A 25,244-nucleotide genomic window follows, 5' to 3' on the forward strand; every position below is an offset into this window, starting at 1 on the left:
ATAATGTTTCTTTCGTCTCTTATTATAAATAAATAATTAATTTTATTTCCATCATAAACTTCACTTGACATTCATTTTAAGTTTTGGAAACTATATGACCACTTTGACAAGTTGTATGGTCATTGTTAGTAATGTATTTAATTGTAATTACTAAATTGTTAAGAGATAGATTAATTTTTTTGGAGCTCAGTTCATCACTTTACAGACATTTTAGCGCACGACGTCTGTAGCATCCTGTAAACTTTAATCACTATTCCCAACAAGCCAAGATAACCAGCAAGAAGCAAAAAATCAAATATAACAAGACAACATACATGAGTAGATCTCAGTACAGCACAATTAACAAATAAATACAATACAATTAACAAAAAAAAAAAAAAAAAACAGCAGCAAACAAAAACAATACCCAAACTGAAGAACAACTGGATTCATGAATTTCTAATCAACATAATCAACTCTAAATAAACAGTAATACAAAGAACTTCAAACCGGGTTAATTCTTAGAACATCAACATCCGTTTGCATCCATAGCCATGCTTTTACTTTTGTAGCTCTTATAATGTATGTGTTACTGCATAAATATCCTTCACTTTCTCAAGTTAAAGCCGCTTTGGACTACATAAGCTCAACAAATTAAAAAATGTTGTTTAATATTCATTGCCTTGGAGCTTCCCTATTCATATTTTTCTCTAGTAATCTTCAATTTGTCCGACCTCCTGCGACGCTCCTCATCAGAAATCAGCATCGCCCGTTGTCGGGTAGGTTCCCGCTGTTGAAGCCTTGTGCTTTTCAGCTACTGATAATTTCCGGACTCAGCCTCCAGGTCTTCTATTGATCTTTCCTAATATGTTTTACACTGTGAATGAGAAAATATATCTACACTTTTTTTTAATCTGGTGGAGTTTCTATTATATACTTTTGCAGTCCTTGTGTTGAAGTAGTAGCACTGCATCTTCCATTCATTATTTCTGATTTTGTGTCATTTATTTATTGATAATGAGAATTTTTACACAAGAATTTCAATTTTTTTACACCAAGAATGAGAAAGATATTATGATCTATATCTACCTTTTTTGTTGAGTTGATAGAGTTTGTTGGGGAACAAGTTGAAGGAGGAAGTATTACATTCACTCAAGTAACAGGATTCTATTGTTTCCACAGCACCAGTATTCCAGTCACTTGTTTTGAACTCCATCAAAATATCTGAAAACTCGATATGAATATTATTTGTTTGTGGAAGTATGATACTAGTAGAGAAATAAGTAGAACAAGTTCGTAACTTAAATGTAAATTAGACATTTTTTTAAGGTGCATACGTTTGATTTATTGATTGATTATTAAATTTTGAGATGCTTTCTCTTCAAGCAAAGCCTACATCTTATTTGGATGTGCAACCAAAATAATTTCATTATATAATCTTGCAGCCAATCAAATTTGAATACATTTATTATTGAGCTTATTTTCATAATCATTAGGAAATTGTACTACACGGTGTCTATAGAATTTGGGAGTGGAGCAATTTTTAGCTATAGTGTGGTCCAAGTTATAATGGCAGTGCTTGATTAGCAATAGTATTGCTATCCTTGTCTATCATTCAACAAAGCGAATAACGCTATCTCTTTCTCGATTTGCTTTGTTGCCAGATTGTATTTTAACAATGTAGTATTAATAATCAATCAACAAAATATTTTATCTCAATTATGAAGTTACTGAAAAATATAATTTCTGGCTTAATAAAACATATAATTGATTATTTGAAACGAGAATATTACATCAATATACCTGTATCAGCTACTGTCTATAGAAGGCATTGACAAGACAATAAGACAGTGAGGTCGGCAACGTTGTTCTCCTATCTTTCTCCACTGCCATTATAACGTGGACCTAACTATAGATTACTCGCACATTAAATTCATATCTATATAGGTACCTTAGGTATTATGATTTATGATTGTATTGGTGAATAAATGAATAATGCATATCATACCGTAGCCTACAACTACCTTCTGGCACTTTCTTACCACACTTGTGAAGTAGATAAACTTCTTGGGTCGAAAAAAACTACGGTAATGATTCATCATTGGAACTAATGATTTCCTCTAAGAAATATACCCAAGTTGCCTAATAAATTAAACCAATGATTTTTCGATAAATCTAATGATTTTCACATAAAAATATGACTAAAAGTTTCTTAAAAATCGTCAATTTCTCACCTGAATTAGAGTTTTCCATTGATAGAACAGTTGTATCTGGCCAAAATTCCGACGCGAGTTGGAATAATGCATTGAGTCTGCTGGTGCTGTAATATTTATTGTCAACCAAAAACAACAATTTGATGGATCCTCGATGCTTTGCATCTCTCATAACTCTTTTTAACGCCACTATAAACCTTTCTGGTGAACAAACGCTCACTAGGTACCTGATGAAAAACTAACTCTGTTTGATTTAACCACATCTTTCATTGAGATTCAAGATTGAAAGAAATCCAATGAGATGAGAATAATCCAATTATTGAAAATCTATAGATGTAGTTTACATTCAACATTTGCCATTTAAAGTGAAATAGAAGAGTGTCATTCCACTGATGATAATAATAATTATTATTATGATATGTCAGTTAATCGTTAATTGTTAGGTATACGTCAGTTAATTGTTAGGTATAATTAAAAATATAAATCTGAGTACCTACAATTTAAATTTTTTTAGTCTCTACAATGTTATAGGCTATATCCTATTATATTAGGCGAGCAATTTCTGTAAATATATTTACCGGTATATGGTTATGTGGTTGGGTATATATTTCGATGCTCAACGGATCTCGAAAACGGCTCTAACGATTTCCACGAGATTTGGAACTTATAGTAGGTTTATGATATAAAAATTCGATTGCACTAGGTCTCATCCCTGGGAAAACTCGCTGAACGACATTAGAAGGATAATTCATCCTTGGCTGAAGCAGCTGAGACTTTCATCGTCTGTGGATAGTAAAAAGTGACAAGTGATTCTGTGGAAAATCAAAATATTGCATCCCCGAAATTCATAAGCTGACGTGTAGCCAGCTGTAAAATATTGTAATATTACATTTTTCTTCTCACATTGGAATCGAATCTTCAATTCGAGATCTATGGAACTTTATAGTAAATGTCAGAGTTATCAATAGACGGACAATTTTTGACGGAGAATTTATTATCGTAAATGTTTGTTGCATTGTTCCATGGTGTCACCGAGGCAGGGTTAACAAATTACTAAATAAATCGTTTATTTAAATAGAATATATGTATAAAAATTTAAAATAACATTTTCAAAATAAAGTTTTATTGAGAACAGATGTAGAATGTGAATTCTAAACTTGTAAATTATAATTTTGTGGTGACGTGTCTGTAAAAAATCGATACTGAACGAGGCGTTGGCTTCATGACTTGCAACTTGTGGTCTTTTCCTGTTCTTGTCTTCTTCTGAAAAATGGCTGGCTACAAATGTTGTCGTGGAGTTTTGCTCTAAATCATTTTCGTTTATTAATGTTTTAAATTGAGTTTTATATAAATTTTTGTGCTGTTTTATTCAGATTTAGCTGTTTGTATAGTCAAGCCAATAGCCACTGTGTTTCAACTGTAAACTAGATAAGTATTTTAGTTCGTAATAACTCTGAAATAATTAGGCTTAATATATATTGTTTTCTTGGTGTATTTGTGTAATTTCATCTGAAGATTATAAGTTAATTTGCTCTGAAAACTGGATTTCTCATTCATAGGCAATAGATCCATTCACAGTTTATCAAGAATCTATTTTATTGGAGCCGACAACTATCTTTAGGTTGATAGGTGTTAAATGCTATTCCAACCGTTTAAGGAAAAATTGGTAGCACGGCAAATGTTACCCCTGTGGTGGGACAGAATTACAAAATAAATATGTCCCAAATGGTACACCATGAAATCCCTGGTTATAGAAATTATTAGTGGATAGATATCTTGATAGGTTATGAATGGTTTGTTGCTGAGTGGGAAGTCGGTTCAAGAGAGATCAAGTTTTAATGAATCAGTGCATATTACAAAATGGCAAACATTAAAAATGATCTGAATCTTATAGCATTCTTAACACAAAAGTTTGATGAGCAAAATGCTAGATTTGATGAGCAAAATGCTAAGTTAGACCAAATGTTTAAAAATCAAAATGCTAGGTTTGATGATATGAAGCAAGAATGTACTAGCATTAGACTAGAGCAGGTAGTATAACCTTCTATTGAAAAATGCACATGAAACATTGAAAGATGAAAACAAATTGAAGCAGGATGATAGTAGTGTTAAGTTACAAGATCAACTCATTCAAGTTTCTGACAATGTAGGCCTAGTTACTGTTGTTGAAAAAGTTAACCCTAGTGAGATAGTAGAATTGAATAAAGAAGTAGGTAAGGGGTTGTCTTCACTGAAAGTCAACTATCATGAAAGTAATATTGCTACATTGAAGGTTAGGAAAACTATGAACAAAGTGAATGATTACATGAGACAGGTTTCTGTAGAGGTTAGGAAAAATGTAAACAAAATGAATGTTGCTTTGAGTCAAGTTGATGAGTTCAACTTTCAACTGAGAATTGAAAAGGTGTATGCAATGCATTCTCAAGTGAACATGATTGACTTTTGTGAGCAAAATGGCTTTGTTAAAACAAATGAACCCATGAATAAAATCATGCTATTGAAGAAAACAAAACGCAAAGTCTCCATTGATGTGTTAGTATTCAAAGGTTGTTTCAAGTTGCTTATTTACAAGATGATGACAGTGAATCACATGATGAAAGGGTATTCCCCAACACACAATGATTAGGAATCCTGTGTTATGCCGGGATTCAGAATAGCATAATCGCTACACAGTGTATGGTAAGAGTCCATAATTGTGTCTTTTTTCTTTCCTGTAGCCTATTTTCTTGGCCCTTAATCTTTTCAATTTTCGATTCTTTCCTGTCTTTGTGTGTAAGGTTCAGTAAAATTCTTCTATGATGCATATCTTAACCAATCTTGTCCATAGTCATTTAAATTTGTATTTTTTCTGAAATAATTTTAGAAGTTGAAATAGTAGCTTATTTTCCTAATCTTTAAATTGTTGATAAAACTTAACTTTTCCAAAATCTATCCATTGTTGTGTAAATAATTGTTGCTTGCGGTATATTTTTTCATCATGTATTACATATTTTATCATGTCTATTTTTTTAGGTATCATATTAGGTAATTAGGTTTTTCAGAGCAATTATGTCCCATGTTCTCATCTTTCATTGCATATGTGCCATAAGCCATATGTAATTAGGTTATAGTTTTCTTCTGGGCTTTTAACCCATTTTGCATTTTATTTTTCTTTGCTGTCCAATACTTTGGATTTTTGGTAGACAAGTAGGTGTGATTCTTTTAGAGGTGTGGGCGTGAACCACATATGGCTGGACTCGATTATCTGACCTACTTGTTTGCGATATAAAAACCTATGACTGCAACAACAAATGTTTGTAAAACCTTTTGCATACTTTTGTTTTTGTGGTCCGATACTAGAGTCTGCTATCACATTGCCTTACAGACATCTAGGAACTATCCACCCAGTCACAATAGTCAACATATTTTTTCCTTCACCAGTTGTTTTTGTGGGAGTGATAGCTCACAATTATAACAAATTAGAGTCATACTTGGAATTTACAAAATTCCATAGTAGTATATTTTATTAAATATACTTCCTCATGAAAGTTCAGTACTGACATGTAGGATAGGCTCTAATTAATCTTTCTCTTCTTTGTATTGTTTTAGGGAATTTATTTACCCAGTTTTCTATTTCTTTTTTGTATTTTTTAGGGAATTTATTTACCCAGTTTTCATCTTGATCATCTTTGTATTATAATCTTAAAATGTTTGTACTTATTATACAGTCTTTAAATTTTAAATTATTTTAAAAAATAATTGGTTTAATTTAAAACGTTTTGTTATATTATTAATTGAAATAAGTGTTTTGTAATTGATTTTTTTTTTAATTTTAAAACTGTTGTTCTATAAATTTTGATATGATGATTATCGTTTGAAATGGATGCTGGAGTGTATGTAGAATTTTTAGTGGGGTGTGTTGATTAGAATTTTGCTGGTATGTGATTGTTTTTTGAGATGGAAACCCATTATTGCCTAAAGAAGGAATAACAGAGGTTATGACTTAGAGAGGCAGTAATGAGATAATATTTTTTGTGTTGATTACTTATGTTGATTGCCATAGATGCAAAATGATGATTAATTATGAATATTGATTGCCTTTGAAGCAAAATATTATTGATGTTTTGAATGGTTTCTTGTTTAATGATTGATAGTAAAGTTTTGTCATGAAATGTAGTTTGTGTTTAGAACATTGAAGAGTCGAAATAAACTATAGTATCCAACAAACGATGATTAACAATATTAAATAATTTGCTTTTTATACAATTTTTGAACAAAATTAAAACTAAATAATTTTGAAACCCTGAATGATAAATCATAAATGTGAAATGAACTTGCTATAAATGAAATGTTATATTAAATGATAATGAAATGCAGATATATTATGAAATGATTGTGAATAGAAGACCAATTGTCTGAAATTATTGAAATATGTATTGAAATTAAATATTTTGTTGTGATGATCTGATGTTTTTTACAATTTTGATAATGATACAGGGTGTTATGAAATTATATTTCTATTTTGAAGAATGGATTAAATTTTGATATTTGAACAGTGAATAGATGAAAATGAATGATTTTTTTTTTAAATTTATCATTGATATGTCCATATTTCACAATTTATGTATTGCTGACTGTATAATAAGATGTTAACAAATTTCAATTTTATAAATACTTAAAAATAATTTTCATGTGTATTAGATTGTATTGATAGCCTAATCAAGTTTTTCTTCTTAGTTTATAAGCATTTTAAGATAACAGGTACAGCACAGACATTAACATTGAAATAGTTATCATGTGAATCTCGAAATCAGTAACAAGTGAACGCCATGAAGAGTGTTAAGAACATTTGGGTGATTTTCAAACTAGTGTGACATATCTACGCCAATATCTACACCAATAACTACGCCAAAATCTACGCTGATGCCTACACTAATAACTACGCCAATGTCAACGCCAATAGCTACGCCAATGCCTGCGCCAACGCTGATGCCAACAACAAAAATATACGCCAATGCCAATAGCTACGCCAATGCCTGCGCCAATGCCAAAATCTGTGCCAATGCTGATGCCTACACTAATACCTACGACAATATCAACACTAATAACTACGCCAAAATGCCAAAATCTACGCCGATGCCTGTGCTGATATCAATGCCTGCGCAATGCCAATAGCTACGTCAATGCCTGCGCCAATGCCAAAATCTGCGCCAATGCTGCACCAATGCCAATAGCTACGCCAATGCCTGCGCCAATGCTGATGCCACACTAATACCTACGACAATATCAACACTAATAACTACGCCAAAATGCCAAAATCTACGCCGATGCCTGTGCTGATATCAATGCCTGCGCAATGCCAATAGCTACGTCAATGCCTGCGCCAATGCCAAAATCTGCGCCAATGCTGCACCAATGCCAATAGCTACGCCAATGCCTGCGCCAATGCTGATGCCAACACCAAAATCAACGCCGATGCCTGTGCTGATATCAATGCCTGCGCCAATGCCAATAGCTACGTCAATGCCTGCGCCAATGCCAAAATCTGCGCCAATGCTGCACCAATGCCAATAGCTACGCCAATGCTGCGCCAATGCTGATGCCAACACCAAAATCAACGCCGATGCCTGTGCTAATGCCAATGCCTGTGCTAATGCCAATGCCTGCGCCAATGCCAATGCCTGCGCCAATGCCAATATCAATGCCGATGCCAAAGCTGACACCAAAGCATACGCCAATAGCAATGCCAATGCTTATTGCTGACTCTGTATCTCAAACTTCAACACTACTGCATTACCTGGAGGTAATTGCCATCCATGTTCACATTCACAACTTTGAATTCAGAAGAACAGTCACAGTATCATGAAAGAATTGATTCAAAAAATCCTCTCCTAAATTATTCCTGTATGCAGAACTCTAAACCTTGAAAGCTGAAAATATCAAAAAACCAAACCTTACCTAAATTAATCCTCACCTAAATTAATCCTGTATGCAGCGTCTATCTCTTTTCCAAAAAATGAATTACATTGTCATTTCAAGCCTGAAATGTACATTGTATAATTACAAATATGATACAAAATTTATGTGACTCTGTATTGAATTTGGAATGCAGCCGTCTACTACAAACATGAAGCAATGCTAACTGAGATGTCACCTGTATCGAGTTTGATATGCATCAGTCGACTACAAGTATCAGCTCAACACTACGTGCATCCAGATCAGCCCAACACTTAACGTCATCACATTGGAGTCACACTTAACTGAAAATCATACTGAGTGCCTTAACGGACTGTTTTCCAAAATGTGCATCAATAAAATCAACCGCGTCAATAGTGAAAGAAATGAACATTTTTTGATTTATTGAAATTTTATGTGAAAATTAAATGTATCAATTCATCAATTCATTTAAAAAAAAAATAAATAATAATAATAATAATAAATTTTTCATTCAACATACTAAATTTTTTTATGCAATAAAAATTAAATTTTCTATCTATTAAATTTATGTGCAATTTCAAAAAAGATACTCTTTACATATTAAACTTTCTGTTGAGATATTTTTCTTTAAATTATAAAGCTAAATCAAAAGTAATATTGATATTCTATATTTTGAGATATTGTTTGGAAACATATAACAAACGCTATTGATGAATTTTTATAATAATTTTCAATATTTTGGATGACATGTAATGTTTTTCTATAAAAAATTGTTTAGTCTCTACAATGTTATAGTATATATCCTATTATATTAAGCGAGCAATTTCTGTAAATATATTTATATGGTTATGCGGTTATCTGGGTATATTCAAACTTTTTTTTAAGAAAAGAATCATAATAAATTCCTCGCCCTGTATGGATAAATATAAAAAAAAGAATAAAGATGCTCCATTAGCGTGGATAATACGTAATAGTCACCCAGAATTTACATCTCGGGTGAAATGAATTATTCTATTGAATGCTAGTCTAACATTTGGTGTATAGTGTATAGATAGAAAGATACCTGAAACAAGTTGAATATTATTAAACATACTCCTAAAATTGACCAACGGATCTCAAAAACGGCTCTAACGATTTCCACGAGATTTGGAACTTATAGTAGGTTTATGATATAAAAATTCGATTGCACTAGGTCTCATCCCTGGGAAAACTCGCTGAACGACATTAAAAGGATAATTCATCCTTGGCTGAAACAGCTGAGACTTTCGTCGTCTGTGGATAGTAAAAAGTGAACAAGTGATTCTGTGGAAAATCAAAATATCGCATCCCCGAAATTCATAAGCTGACGTGTAGCCAGCTGTAAAATATAAAGACGATCATTTTCGAGGATTGTGTTCTGTTTTTCAATAAATAAAGATAACGAGCGAAGCTCGCTGCCCCGATATTATTATTAATGTCATTATTATCAGGACTTGATCAAGACTTGATAATAGCATATTGCTGAAATATGTAGTGACTGAATAATTTTAAAAACGGTACTCAGATTTATCCCTAAAGAAAAAAGAAAATTTATTGTTAGGTGTCTACTACTATGTGGAACTATGACATCTCTTTCCATTTCACCTCAATATGGAAAAATTCCGCAACATCTCTGTTCATAGTGTAAACTCACCATTCATGGTACAATTAGCCTACATGTTTTTTCCAGTTTAAAACTTTTACATATAACAATTATTACACTTACCAGTCACAGCCTATTTCGAAAAGCTTCTCATGACATCTCATTGTTCAATTCTCCTTGAGAGATCAAGCATAATTATATTTTGTATTGATTACCTCTTGGAAGCTTTTTTGTTAGACTTATGAGATATATAAAACAAAATGATTCGAATTTTAGATAGGCGTATATAAGACAAATGATTGGATTAATAAATATAAGAGGAAAATGATTAGATCTTTCTTGATAGGTATAACTTGTTTTATTTCATCAATGTTAATTCTGTCTAATTAATTAATTTAGAATTAAGATAGGCCTATATAGGACAAATGATTAGATTAATAAATATAAGAGGAAAATGATTAGATCTTTCTTGATAAGTATAACTTGTTTTATTTCGTCAATGTTAATTCTGTCTGTTAATTCTATCGAAAAGCATATAATTGATAGTAAAGTAAATTCGTATGGCTTTTGTTGATGGGGAGTCACTTGCGGGAAGGTCCCACCGCCTTAATATATAATTTAAGCCGTCAATGGGCCTTACAACTGTCATACTTCAGCCGGGACCGACTATTTAACGTGCCCATCCGATAACACGGGATTGATCTGGTTAAAAAACTTTTGGTTGTGACAGGGTTTGAACCCGGGATCTCTATGCTACTACGCAAGCACTATATCATCCACTAGACCACGGATCACTCTAGTGATTGATGATAGACTACTAATTGAAACAATTTTGTTCCCTTATACTTCAATGCACAGATTATTGGTGTTACACACTGCAAAAAACTTGTTTTTTCCATCAAATTGTGTTTTTCATCCTTTTGAATTGATTCGACTCAGTGTCCAAGATGTAGACTGGTTTTCTCGTAGTTCTTTCCTGTCAATAAGGTACCTTCCTCGCAAATTTCGTCTACTATAAAATGATTGGTCTTTGACCTAGCATATTTCAATAGATAATTGGGCTCCACAGAATAACGCAACTCAGTGTTTGCAGACAATTTTCCATGTAAACAGAAGATGGCAACAGAGAGAATACTATATCATATTTACTGCTTCTTTGAGTGACTGATCAAACAGTTATTAATTGAAGGAAGTTTGCGTGCTTATTTATATAGGAGATACCGTATCAATTATTTTTGAGATGAAAAGGATCTTAACAATAGCATAGTACAATTACTTCCAAAGTTTCCAATTGAGGGGGTCAGAATACAAGGGGTAGAAGTGACATTTTTCATTTTTTTGAGTTAGCTACAGTAATCGATATCTGAAAGTAGTAAAAATCTAGTATACAAGAGGTATAAGCGTAAGTCTAATCAGTGCTGAAATCTGGTGTAAAATTTTTAAACTCCATTTTCAAACAGCTATTCATTCGATTAAACAAGGTGTCCAAGTGACTTGGATCCCTTGTTTACAGGACAACGGTTGCTCGTATCCATCAAATTAAATTTAACCTTGATTAAGCCATGTCACCAAGCAAAAGATACCTCAAGAACCAATTAGCGAATCAGATAATATTGCAATGAGGTCATTAATCATTGTTCAATTGCTGGTAAATTTGATAGATTTATGTGTAGCTAGACAATAGAGTTTTGTTTGGTAAACAGGGGTACAAGTGATACTTCTTATCACTATTTAGCTGATAATTGAGAAAGGAGAGCAATTCGAGACATGAAACTGTACGTTTGATTTGGTAAAAGTATACTGAATAGTTATAGAAATAGGTGAATATTATTTCTATATTCATTTCATGAATGAAGAATTAATTAATGCAAGTAAACTTTGGGCTCAATTTTCTCGAAACTAACAATATGTCACTTGAACCCCTTGTACCCCTTATAACCCCTTCAATTACTGTGTCAATACAGTATACTGAGGATAAATTCAGTAGAAAATTATAAACGCTAGGCATGCATGCATGATTGATAGAATTATAAGAACACTCATTTCATGAGGTACTCTTAAGAATCAAACACAAGTCTCGATTTTAAATGTTCTATTCACGTCATAACAAACTCAAATATCATCTAAATTAAACATAAAACCTAGGTTAAATTTCCTAGACACTATATACAACAATGATAATAAGTTACAACTAATACATGCGGCAAGCTTTTAGTAAGTTCATCACTAAATTTAACTGTGATTCGATTACTGATCACTAAAATGATGAATAAATAAATATTCAACTATAGAAGAGTGTGAAGTTATATTCCCAACATAAACTATTTATGATTGGGATGAAATAGAAATATTAATGCTATTTTTAAATGGTTCTATAGAAACAATGTAATAAACTGGAATGTACCGTTGCTTTTTTACAGAAATCGGTTGGTTAAAAATACTGTAACAAAAAAATATAGGCGTGTTTCGACACCAATGTTACAATATCTTTAGTTATAATCAAAATTAAATCATCCTTTTCTGTGATCTTTTTGAAATAAAGTTTTCAATTTTGACAGTATTTTGTTTCTTTAAATGTTACATGACTACTATTTTTAAACAAACAAAATACTGTCAAAATTGGAAAGTCGATTTCAAAAAGATCACAGAAAAGGATGATTTAATTTTATAACTTAAGATTATAACTTACTTTTATTATAACTGGAGATATTGTACCTAACATAAGTGTTGAAACATGTCTATATTTTTTTCAATGTCAATTTCTTAATATCAGACAATATTCTTGTGTTCTTATTCTTGATAAGTATAAAACTATAATTATCTCCTCTGAAACAGTATCAGAGCTAATATGAAATCAAATCCAAATATCTCGTCTGAAAAAGTATCAAAACTATGAAATCAAATCCAAATTAAATTTTTTCCCACACAGAAGAAATAAATAATACAAATACAAGATGCAATGTGAATACTAAACTGAACAATAATTGATAATGCTAATAATAATATCAATATCGATAATTTCAATATTTGATGAAGAAGTTGTACAAATTAAAAGGCCTAGTTTATAATTAATTATTGTCAGTCTAAATCCATAATCTATTGAGCCTCTGTTCAATCAAGGGATAAAATTTATAGTAAACTCGTCCAAAGAAGAAGAGTGATTTGTAATACGGCGTCTGTTTCATAAAATTAGAAAATTTTATAAATTATTAGAAATTAATACAGTCACAGGAAGTCACATTAAAAGATAAGCTATACAAGGCACTTATGAATATTAGGACTCATCATGTAGAATCTCATCTCTTATTGAAATCGGACATTTTATCATTGAAGATTTCAAAATGCTTCAGCACTAATAGAATAATTCAGGATATAGATTGTCAAAAACGTTTCGTTTACAGTATTGGAGAGGAGAGTTTTACTGGAAATTATTTGTAATATTTTTTTACAAAAATGAGAAAATTGTATAAATTATTAGGAATACAGTCACAATCATTTTACAATATACAAGGCACTTATGAATTGAGACTCAATAGTTCCAATATAATTTCTTATTGAAATTAGACATTGATCATTGAAGATTTCAAAATGCTTCAGTAGGTACAAATATAATTCTAAACATGGATTCATCAGTTTGAATCTCATTTCTTATTGAAATGAGCCTCTTGAACATTGAAGGTTTTAAAATGCTTCAGTACTAATAGAATTCAGAATATGGATTGTCTATTCAGGATTTCAAAATGCTTCAGTACAAATATAATTCAAAACATGAATTCATCAGTTTCAATCTCATTTCTTATAGAAATGAGCCACTTGATCATTGCATGTTTTAAGATTCAGTTATGGTTCAGTACTAATAGAATAATTAAGAATATGGATTTTCTAGAGCTTTTCAGTGATTGGCGGTGAGTTTCATTGGAAAGTTTTCTCCTCTAGCCATGGTCGAAAAATGGGTAGGGTGGATGGATAATGAGTTCCTTGTTTTCGTCGCAGTGTGCCTTCAGTTCCCCTCAACGGATAAGTCGCCATCATTATGGGTAATTGAAGTTTGACTTCCTTTTCGAAGCTTTTTGGATCAATGATGAACTGAAACAAAAATGATAATCGATTATACGTTTCTGGAACATCTGTGTTACCTACATAACACATCCAATATCATATATTAGGTAATAAAACGTTCATTTAAAATGTATTTTTTTGAAACCTGAATATGGTGTGGATCACTGAAAATAGTTGTTGTTATCTGTATTTTTATCCATTATTTTATTAATTTCAATAAAAGGGTTCTATAATTCTATTTTACTAATATCATGGATTCATTTGGGGAGTCTGGTCTCACAAGGTGTCAAACCAAACACCTTAGAGATGCATAGACTCACATGCAGCGTTAGTGTCGTACTTGGAATTGAAATTCGCCATTGAGGGGGCAAACCCATAAGATTATTACATACCAATGCTACCAATGCCTTTGTGATCTATACTATTACAAATATTTAGAGATATAATATCTCGTGCTAGAATACCCCAATGGCGGCCTTCAATTTCAAGTAAAAGCTATCATTGGGAAGGCATAGGCATTGTGGGTCTATATCTTCTCAAGGTCTTTGTGTCAAACTATCAACCCGATAAACTTAAAAACTTCATTTAGCTCAGTATTCTACTGCAAAAATCTTCGTCAGTTTGATACCCGAGTCGCCTCATCGTTAACCAGGCGCATGCACACAGCAACAGACATGGACGTAAGCAGACAGACGTAGAAAAATCAAACGTTTGCATGCAGACGTGATCAAACATACAGACGTCTGTGTGCGTTGCAATATTCGAACACATGTGGAGGGATTTCCTCTCTGCCTTTCTGCATACGTCCGTCTGCTATTGTATGCGTTTGACTTTAAAAAGATCAGCACTACAGATATTATCCCGGTAGCGAGAACACCTATAACAGCTCAAATCGACTAGAGAGAAGTTTGTTCATGGTATATGAGAAATGTTGTAATTGGAGCCATTCAGATATACTTGAAGACATGTACCATAGAGTAAAGAAAGCTATGTTATTATTATTTTATAACAGAAAAAATAATCTGTCATTTTATTATATACTTGAAGACATGTACCATAGAGTAAAGAAAGCTATGTTATTATTATTTCATAACAGAAAAAATAATCTGTCATTTTATTATATACTTGAAGACATGTACCATAGAGTAAAGAAAGCTATGTTATTATTATTTTATAACAGAAAAAATAATCTGTCATTTTATTATATACTTGAAGACATGTACATAGAGTAAAGAAAGCTATGTTATTATTATTTCATAACAGAAAAAATAATCTGTCATTTTATTATATACTTGAAGACATGTACCATAGAGTAAAGAAAGCTATGTTATTATTATTTTATAACAGAAAAAATAATCTGTCATTTTATTATATACTTGAAGACATGTACCATAGAGTAAAGAAAGCTATGTTATTATTATTTTATAACAGAAAAAATAATCTGTCATTTTATTTATAACACATTATTTCTGTCATCTCTGATTCAACATATATACGACTTTTAAAAATGTTTAACGAGGCACGCTTGGTTTCCTAGCAAGTAGCTGATAGAATAGTTTTTATTGTCTTCTGTTATTGGTCGTTAGACTATCAAAGCATCTCTGGCTAAAAACGTCGACCAAATAAAAATTGATATAGCCTATAGTTTTTTGAGAAAACTTGGCTATGGCTTGGAAGCCGAAACTAGTTGTTGTGTTTTATATAAGTGTTTGTATAGAAAATTTTCGGGAGAAAAGTGGTAGTATGAAATTATTTCTTCATTAATTGATAGAGCCTACTTCATAAATAATACGGTCCTTCAATGTGCGGTTCCACCAAGTTCGGTCAATTTATTTGAACGTGATCAAGCCGGGTACAATTTACGTGTGTGGACTGTGGACTGAAATTATTATCGATAGAAATCATATGTACCAGTGCACTTGTTGTGAACTGACCAAGTGACCATGTTCAAATGTCTTCATGAAGCTTGGTGAGTCCGGACAACAAGTGTACCGTACTAAATATTTAGGAAAAGTACAGACATTTTATGAACAAATGACAGTTGAATACAATTTTCAATTTCAAATCATATCAATAGTTTGAGTGATTTTATAAGTGGTTCCATAATCAAAGGTCAATTTATACCTGTTCGTATCTTATTTGATCTTGTTTTCGTATGCTTGAAAATGTAAATTCTAGATGTAATTTTATTCAAGTATTTGAGTCATAGCACTTATAATAAACATGGATTCTCCTGTTGGCTGAACAATCGATTATGATCACATAGAATGTGCTGCCCGCACAAAAACCTGTTTAATTACTTCATGATTTGATATTATTTGATTTTCAAAACTTTTTCTCTAATAATAATTTTCCAAATTTTATAGTTTCAAAATTTATGTTTAATATCTATGCACGAATATATTTTCATTTGATTTTTTTATAATTCTTCAAATTGTTTTTCTATGATGTATAAGGATATGAAGAAGGGCCCCACACAGGATTACCTTAGGGATTTTATTGAGATTTTAATATACAATGTATTGAGCATGCAAAGGTGTTTGCTACACCAGCAGTTATGTTTTCTCCTTCAGCAATATTCGTACAATGGATGTTGATTGGTAGAATAAATTATTATTATTATTATTCAATTATTTCATCACTTAGGTACAAAGTGAGCATTTTTTATTGCAACCTAAGTCGGCCATTGGCAAGACTTTGGTACATCTCTATTCTGTCAAATTTGAAAAGGATCTAATCATTGATACCGGGCTGAGTACAACCGCCTTTTGAATTTCATGTTTTGCACTCCCTGAGACACCAAGGCGACTGAGGTTAGCTGAAACCTTCTGCCTGATCACTCCAACAGTGGAGATAATTACAGGGACAGTTGTAACTTTTTCCTGCTTCCAGACATCCCTGATCTCAGCAGCCAGAGGGAGATACTTGGATATTTTCTCATTATAATATTGTTCCAAGTTGTGGCAACAAGGTATGCCAACATCAATCAAAATAGTCTCCCTGGCTGTCTTGTCCATGAGGATAATGTCTGGCCGGTTGTGCACAACTGTCCTGTCAGTCAGCACAGAGCGATCCCAATACATCTTGTTATTATTATTATTATTATTATTATTATTATATTATTATTATTATTATTATTATTCGCTCATGTCTATTTGGTTTATATAACTTACAGCGATCTGTCTCAAAGAAGACATTGATAGTTGTTTATAAAGCCCTAGCTGAATCCGTAGTAAGATACGGTGTCAATGTTTGGGGTAATGCAAGTGGCTATGAAATTGATAGAGTTAAGAGATTACAAAATTCCTTGCTGAAAATAGTTCATTCAAAACAAGAGAGTTACCCTAAGCCAAATTTGTTTAAAAAATATAGCATTCTTCCTGTAAACGAGCTTTTCAGATATGATATCTTATTAAATAATTATTTTTCTAATAACTATAAAATGTCAAGTAGAATTTTGCATGAGCGAAGACAAGGTGCTGCTTATAAGAGGTTTATTGTGCCCGAATACAATAATTATCATGGTAAATGTGAACTTAGTTATGTTGTACCAACTATTTTCAATGAGTTGCCAGATGATTTAATTGTTAAGAATAAGATGAAACACTTTCTGTTAAATAATTTGAGTGAATTTGAATGATCTTCATAAATTCTTTCTTTTTTTATATATTTTTTCTTGTGTATTATTGTTTGTGATAAGCAACAACTGAAATCCCATTGTTTTATTATTTTATTGCTAAACAATACAATTAAATGAATTATTATCAATGTATCAATTAATTTTTTTTCTACCCATGATTGACAACTATTTCTCTTTTGATATGATTTAAATTGAAAATTATTATTTTGGGATCACTGATTGATTATATCAATGTACTATTTCTATGGTTTTTTAATATAATGTAAAGCTTGACTCCTCCAGTCAAACCTTCTTTAGAAGGTTTTGGAGAATTTATAATTCGTCTGGTTTATAATATTTGAAATGTTCTACTGAAAGGGAATCTTCTTATCTTTTGTCATTCTTGCTTTTTTTATTATTCTTCATTTGTTTTGTTTGTAAGATTTCTTTTTATAAGTGCAATTTCATTTTTGTTTGTTATATTTTCTATAATAAACTCCCTTCTTCTGGGGGTACGAGGACGAAGGAAAAAGGAAAGGAAAAATTATTATTATTATTATTATTATTATTATTATTATTATTATATTATTATTATTATTATTATTATTATTAAGAGCGCAATAATGTTTTAAAGAGATTTTTTCTTATAGGTACTTGTTTAGCCACTAATCGACAGTTTAAACAGTATTTTTCAATTTGGTAAACAATAAATGTCAAATGACTAGTGATCTTTCCTTTCTAATAAAAAGGACAAGAATATGTACTAAATATGTATTCATTTGAATATAGAATTATATTATTTACTCACATATACATCATATTGTATCTTAATCAAATGGCATCCTCTTAGGTTGGTGGGTGGAAGTGGGGGAACGTAGAGCTGTTCATTGGTCCACTCGTCTGTCTCTCCAGGTCGTATTTTGCCTCTACTCAGAGACGCCAGCTCTCTTGTCTCTGACTGCAAAACCTTGCCTCTCGCTTTGTATTGAATAGTCTAGAAAAATACATTAATACGTCTTATTTTTATGCGACAAAATCAACCTAATAATCGAAGCATAGCAGAAATGTGTTATCAGGGAGAGGTTTTTAAAAAGAAGTGCAAATTTTTGAAGGTGATGCCCATTCGATGCTAATGGGGGAATTCTTCTTCTATGAATGGCTGTTCTTTGTGTAACCATCCAGCAGTGCGGCCTCAGGTTAAAGACTTACATGCTCTAAAGACATTGCTTTGTTTCGAATAATTGTGCTGTCTTCGGTGTTCAGAATTAATTGATTTTTTTGTCAATTATTTATTTTGCAGTTGGAAAATTATCTTTATAAATAAAATGACGCATCGCGCCTCTTCAGGTGTGCATCCAGCTTAAGTGTGTCATGACATTCATTAAACTATTTGGCGGTACGAAGTTCGCCGGGCCAGCTAGTTTCATATAGTTTCAGCCTCTCCTCTCAATTTAATCGAATCCAGTCTATTTCTTCATTTATTATTGTATTGAGTGATGAAGATATGTTGGTTTTAACAAGAAACTGCTATCCTGTGTGATAAAAATCTAGTGATTGTGGATGTGACAAAAATAAAACTATATTTTTTCAATTGTTATATTAAATAAATTAATGGATAGTTCCTTGTGAAATAGAGTCAAGTGTACAATTAAAGCAACGTTTACACCAAAGTTATTAACAAAATGTTAATAACTCAATCCTTATTACGGTATAGATTATTCTATTAGATTGAACATAACTTATCATATGTGTTTCTCAAGTTTATTTATTTATTTATTTATTTCAAAAAAAATTATTTATTTAGTCCAAAAATAAATATAAGATGCAAATTTTAAATTTATAGAAAAATTAAAACACCAAATTATAGTTAAATATTACACTCAATTATCACTGCACATTGTATTAAGTTATTTTATGAATTTTGAAGCCAAAAATACACACAAATTCTCACAAGTTCCGTCCAATCTAATAGAATCTTTAAGGATCAAGTTAATAACATTTTGTTAATAACTTTGGTGTGAAACCAGCTTTGGTGTGAACCCAGCTTAAGTGTAAGTGTAAGTGTAAATGACTTACTTCGGTAAGTGCAGCTTTCGTGGCTTTGATGGTGACTTTGCTCTGATTACTGACAACAGCTGTGATTCCTATGGTTTCACCCGGCACATAACCGCCTCTGTCCAATGACACTCGACACACCACTGGTCCAGAGTTAACGCAGCTCACTCCAAGTTTGTGCTCGATTTCACAACGGAATGGTTGCTGCAAACATACACAAACATATACACTCAGTACCTACTGAAATACCTATATAAGTCACATGTAAATGCAAAATTATTTTGTGAGATATCAATAGTATTGGAAAGGTATTTAGTTGAGTCAATATAGACATAAAAAATGGGGTGTGCTTGCAATATATAATATATTGTAGTTCTGATTTGTTAATAGATATTATTTGGATACATGAGATAAGTCCAGAACCAATTTCTTCATGCAAAATTTTCCTGTTCTAGATACAGAATGGCTCGAAAGCCTCGTATTTTCGGTTCATTTTCCAGTTTTCACCTATTTCCGCCAAATCCAGTAATCGGACAGAAAGATTTGCTCCCGCTTTTTTTAAAATTCTGAATGAAATGAGATCATTTGGAACTCTCTATCTTTAACGAATACTGAGTTATAATTTTTCAAAAATGAGTGAAATTTTAAGAAAAATCAATTTTGATGATTTTTAGTTTTTGATCAACAATTGTTACCATTCAGGTGTAAAATTCTGAATCCCTCTGGGCGCATTTTTGTGCTCTACAATCTGAGATCAGGTAGAGCGCTCTATCTTATATAGATCTCCAGGTACACCTGACAACAATGCTCCTTGTATTGTGAAAAACACCTCATTTTTAGCTTCAACCATCATCACCAACTAAATTGTCGTCACATTGATATTTCGCACAATGATATGAGTTCATTAGATTATGTTCCATGAGAATCACCCGTCAGATGCACTTCATTTCAGTATATTCTAGAGGAGAGGCGCGCTCAAGGACACCTCAAGGATACAAATTTCAAACACATATAACTTTTGACAATGCACGGATCTCATGGTAGTACACTTCATTCTTCTAAGCTCGTCAGGGCGGTTCAAAAAGTGAGCTAATTGTCAAAATATTTTGCAATTGTTATGGGTTCACTTTTGAAGTTTGTGACAACCGTTTCGCTGATAGGACTCTCGTTATTGAATATTAAAATAAAATTATTGTATATTATATTATTATTTTACTTATTATTTAACGAAAATCCTAAATAAATGCTGCAAATCACCCCGAAGACCTCTGCATTTATTTAGGATTTTCGTTAAATAATAATTATATATTAATTAGCATTTGAATAAATGCATTCTCTATTTAATTCCATCTATTATTTTACATTGTTTGGAAAAGTCAAATAGGTCTATAGCATTTCATATTATGGCTCGACTAGCATAAATATATTGTGCGATTGTTGGTAAGCCATACTTGCCTACTTGAATGCGCTGCTATATTTTTTGTAATTATTTACAAATACTAATAGAACAATGGCTTGGCAAAAAGCTGGTCCCCACCAGATCCAACATCTTAAACAGGTACAGTATTCCAAAGCTATGGAATCCTGAAGGCATACCTACTCGCAAAATAGGAGTGTAGCTACTGACCTAGGTTCTAAAAACATAGAATTGAACTCCAGATTTTGTTTCTTTTGTAGTAGGAGAATTTATAAATGTAAATTCGAATACAACATTCAATATTAAGATCGCTCAAATTCTCATGAATGATAGTACTTGACGAGAGGAACCATAATATGTCATCACATTGGTATAATTCCCTACTATTCTTGAGTTATAAGCATTTGAAGATGAGTGATTTCTCTGATCTGTGAGTGAAGGAAAGATTTTATGTTTGAGTGAATAACTCACCCTGTATTGTAGCGGAACGTCTCATATTATAGTACAAAACTTGTTGGGACAACCTCTATCCATAGCCCGAAGTCTATCCTTAGTCAAGGGACTCCCCACCAACAAAAGCCATACGAATTTACTTTTACATAGCCCGAATATCAACCAAATCTGGGAGATTTGTATTTTTCATGAAATCCACAAATTAATCATCATGGATTTTTGCAAAAATGGTCAAAAATTAATGAGATCTGACCAATTTTGTATAAAGTTTATGTTTCTCGAGTTTGATTTACTATTGGGTCTCTCCTCATCAAAGAGACAAACAATAATGATAAATAAACCTAAAAATTACTGCCGTTGATCTGATGGAAAACCCTGGAATTAATGAGATTTTTATTCAATTTCCTTCCAAAAGCTCCTTTTCTGCAGTAGGTATGCATTAGTTCAGTAAAATTTTCAAGCTTGTATTCCCATAAAAATATCCAAAATAATATTCAAATATTTTGATGAATTTTCCCTGTCTGTCATACTTTACCGAGTGAAGGAGCTTTGTTACACAGAGTATTCAAGGTTTCTTGCTGATTGTCAGATAGAGTAGAACATTATTAGCTGGTTTAGTTATTTTCTGGCCAAAGTAATTTCCAGCATAACTATTCACTGATTCATTCTTAAGGCTGTGCAAAGGCTAAAAATAAACTTTTTACTCGAGATATTTTTCTAAGTTTTTCGATTTGTATATCATCAAGCTTTTAAAAATTAAAAGTTTTCTCGGGAAAAAATTCTTTTCTGATCTTTACTTTTTGAGATATGAGCGCCTAAAGTTTAAATGTTTGGGACAGAACATTTCAAATTCAGTAAGAGATAAATCCATGAGATTTAGAGGATAGATTCTTCATGGTATTGTTGATCTACTAGAACAAAAATTTTCTGAAAATATAAATTTTTAAGATAGTTATTCAATCTAATAAAAATAACTTTTAGTTGATTTATTTTTGGTTATTTCTAGTAAATTTAATAACTTTTTCAAAAATTATTTTTTTCAGAGAATTTTTGTTTTACTAGATCAACAATACCATGAAGAATCCATCCTCTAAATCTCATGGATTTATATCTTACCGAATTTGAAATGTTCTGTCCCAAAAATTCAAACTTCAGGCGCTCATATCTCAAAAAGTAAAGATCAGAAAAGAAATTTTTTCCCGAGAAAACTTTTTCATTTTGATAGCTTGTTGATATACAAATCGAAAAATTTGGAAAAATATCACGAGTAGAAAGTTTATTTTCAGCCTTTGCACAGCCTTAATACACTAGATATTTTCAAGCAAGAACAATATAATATACACTAAATATAGTTTCATGCAAACACAGAAATATTGATTTCTTACAGCAAGTATTGTGGGCTCCAGATTGAGATCAATTGGATTCATGACAATAAAGACTTGTTGGTTTTTGTGAGTCAATCCGTTTGGCTCTCTGAGCGCCGCCTTGCAGAAGTATTGGACCCAGCCATGTTTGCCCAGAAAAGTGGAAGGTAGACCCAGCGGTAGTCCAAGTTTGAATGGAAAGCTATGGATTCCAGGCGACAACAGAACTGGACCTTGGCCTGCAAAGTATAACGACAAAATTACAAATTATATACTACAGGAAAAAGTGGCCCAATTATATGGTGGCTTGGTCAAGTGTAGGCTGTACAATCTTTAAGCCATTCGCTAGCTCTTTGTTACAGGTCACTTAAGACAATAAAACTTTCTTACTTCAGAATTTTCAAAGTAGGTAGTTCAATCGAGAGACAGGAAAAGTAATTCTTGTAAATAAATCAAATTATATTAATTTATCCTAATAGTTTTTTCTTCACTATTATTGAAGTCATATAAAATTATGGGTAGGCCTATCTCTAGTACCTATAACATTAAATATTGTTACTATATAACTCTTCAATTAGGTACTATTATGTTCTTAAAATTTTTTGCTTTCTCAGGAGTGCTAAAATTAGAATTTAGTAGATTTCTAATATTATCACGCCTCTCATGGAGATCATTGCGTTCTGTCTGAATAATGCTGATGATAGCGTCTTTATTTGCTAGTTCTTCATTCAAACGTTTTCTTGCTTCCTCAAGGTCATTATTTATTTTCTCTCCATAATGATCTGAATCTTAGGTAGTTTGCAAATAGGAAAGTGGAAATACTATTCACTCACAGTGACTAAATATATAGTTATTTATGCTTTTCTATGCTGAATGATGCCCACATAAAGATATATGTATATCAAGTGGGCTATATCAAGTTATTATATAAAGTATTCACATGATAAAAATTCCAAACATGCCTAACCATTGTTGAAGTAGTTCAAAAGTTGATACAGCATTACTCAACTGATCTGTAGGCTTTCTTTTAATTCCATAATTTATATTTTTTCTATCAGGAAACTCAATAGTTTTCTGATTGAAATAGGCCTAACTAGTAACACGGAGTAAGGAGCATTTAATAATATTAAAGAATAACGCCTTTCTTTATTTTGTGCTAGTATAGTTAGTAGCCTACCTTTCTTTATTGCCATTTGATTTTTATGTCTTTCTCAAGTATCAGGATTTCACATAATTACCGGTTTAACCAAAACCGGTCGTATCTTGAAGAAGAAAAATGGTACTATAGTTATTTCAATTAAAAACTATTAAGTATCCCTATAAAAAAAAAAAACTATGGAATCGGAAGAAAGCCTAGCAATAAAAGTATTTTCATTACCGTACTATATTCTGATCGATCTAATCTAAAAAAATCACTATAAATAATATTTATTGTTTTGTTTTTTACTTTGATAATGTAACAAAAAAATAAGTGAGAATGTTTAATAGCATTTTCTTCCAACCAGTAAGAATTGACGATAGGTGCAAAAATAACACTTACCTGGTTCTCCTAATAGCCTCAATCGGAAATCAATGTAATTTTCTCTATCGTAGACTCGTTCTTGTCTTTGACTACGCAATCTAACTACTCCCTCGCCTACGACGTGGAAATGAAGACCTGAAAAAATTGAGATGAAGATAAATTAACATCTATAAAAATGATGCTACTTAGTTGAAATTTGATTTGAATCGAGAAAAATTATGAATGAAAATGTATAACTCAAACAAAAAAATGTTATTTACACTAACTGTAGCTCCAATAATATATCAAATCTGGTTATTGTGAAAAATAGCTATAATAAAAATCCTCAGAATTAGGGCCAGATCATCCCCAGTATAGATATTGTATGATATTATTCCACCTGGATAAACTCAACTGGACATACCAATATTTTATTCAAGATTTGAGTTATTTGTTTGAGAATTATATGCAAGTGCCAAACAAGAGATTTGATGGCATATTCTAAATGAAAGAGTTCACATGTAGGCTACTGTATTCTGTACGATTTAACTTAAATTTGGTAAACCACAAGATTTAAGTAATAATTAATATTGCGGACTAGTAGGCCTATCAGTTATAAAAGGGCATGACCACATTAGGTAAGCGTTTTTTCAGACTTTTTTAGAGTCGGCAGGGCAGGCAGCTCTCCAATTAGCTGATTGGTTTGGCGCCTGAAAAACGCTTAATGTGGTCATGCCCTTTTATAACTGATAGGCCTACTAGTCCGCAATATTAATTATTACTTAAATCTTGTGGTTGACCAAATTTAAGTAAAATCGTACAGAATACAGTAGCCTACATGTGAACTCTTTCATTTAGAATATGCAATCAAATCTCTTGTTTGGCACTTGCATATAATTCTCAAATCTTGAATAAAATTGTTGTGGTAGTTGAGTTTATCCAGGTGGAATAATATCATGTAATATCTATAGGTACTAGGAAAGCAAATGACTCTCGCATGGATGGCTCCCAACTCAGGAATTGAGAGTCCCACACAAGGTGAGCTTA

At 31.8% G+C, this 25,244-nt stretch overlaps 1 protein-coding gene and 1 long non-coding RNA gene across 2 annotated transcripts in view; both read right to left on the reverse strand.

Moving 5' to 3' along the window:
- Positions 1-1,069: 1,069 nt before the first annotated feature.
- On the reverse strand, positions 1,070-9,882 carry LOC120349766. Its single transcript, XR_005570400.1, has 3 exons — positions 9,853-9,882; positions 2,214-2,419; positions 1,070-1,203 (listed from the first exon to the last, which is right to left on the reverse strand). It is a non-coding gene; the product is annotated as an uncharacterized LOC120349766 (long non-coding RNA).
- A 1,924-nt stretch (positions 9,883-11,806) lies between these two features.
- LOC111051771 (WD repeat and FYVE domain-containing protein 3) overlaps positions 11,807-25,244 on the reverse strand; it is a gene marked incomplete at its 5' end in the record, with an annotated part of 57,601 nt that continues 44,163 nt past the window's right edge. Inside the window, 5 exon segments of the mRNA XM_039419971.1 lie at positions 11,807-13,815; positions 18,216-18,401; positions 19,484-19,666; positions 22,718-22,935; positions 24,237-24,360. Of these exon segments, the coding sequence (XP_039275905.1) occupies positions 13,642-13,815; positions 18,216-18,401; positions 19,484-19,666; positions 22,718-22,935; positions 24,237-24,360 (885 nt within the window).

The sequence above is a fragment of the Nilaparvata lugens genome, chromosome 2 (assembly GCF_014356525.2).
Source record: "Nilaparvata lugens isolate BPH chromosome 2, ASM1435652v1, whole genome shotgun sequence".
Taxonomy (NCBI): Eukaryota; Metazoa; Arthropoda; class Insecta; order Hemiptera; family Delphacidae; genus Nilaparvata; species Nilaparvata lugens.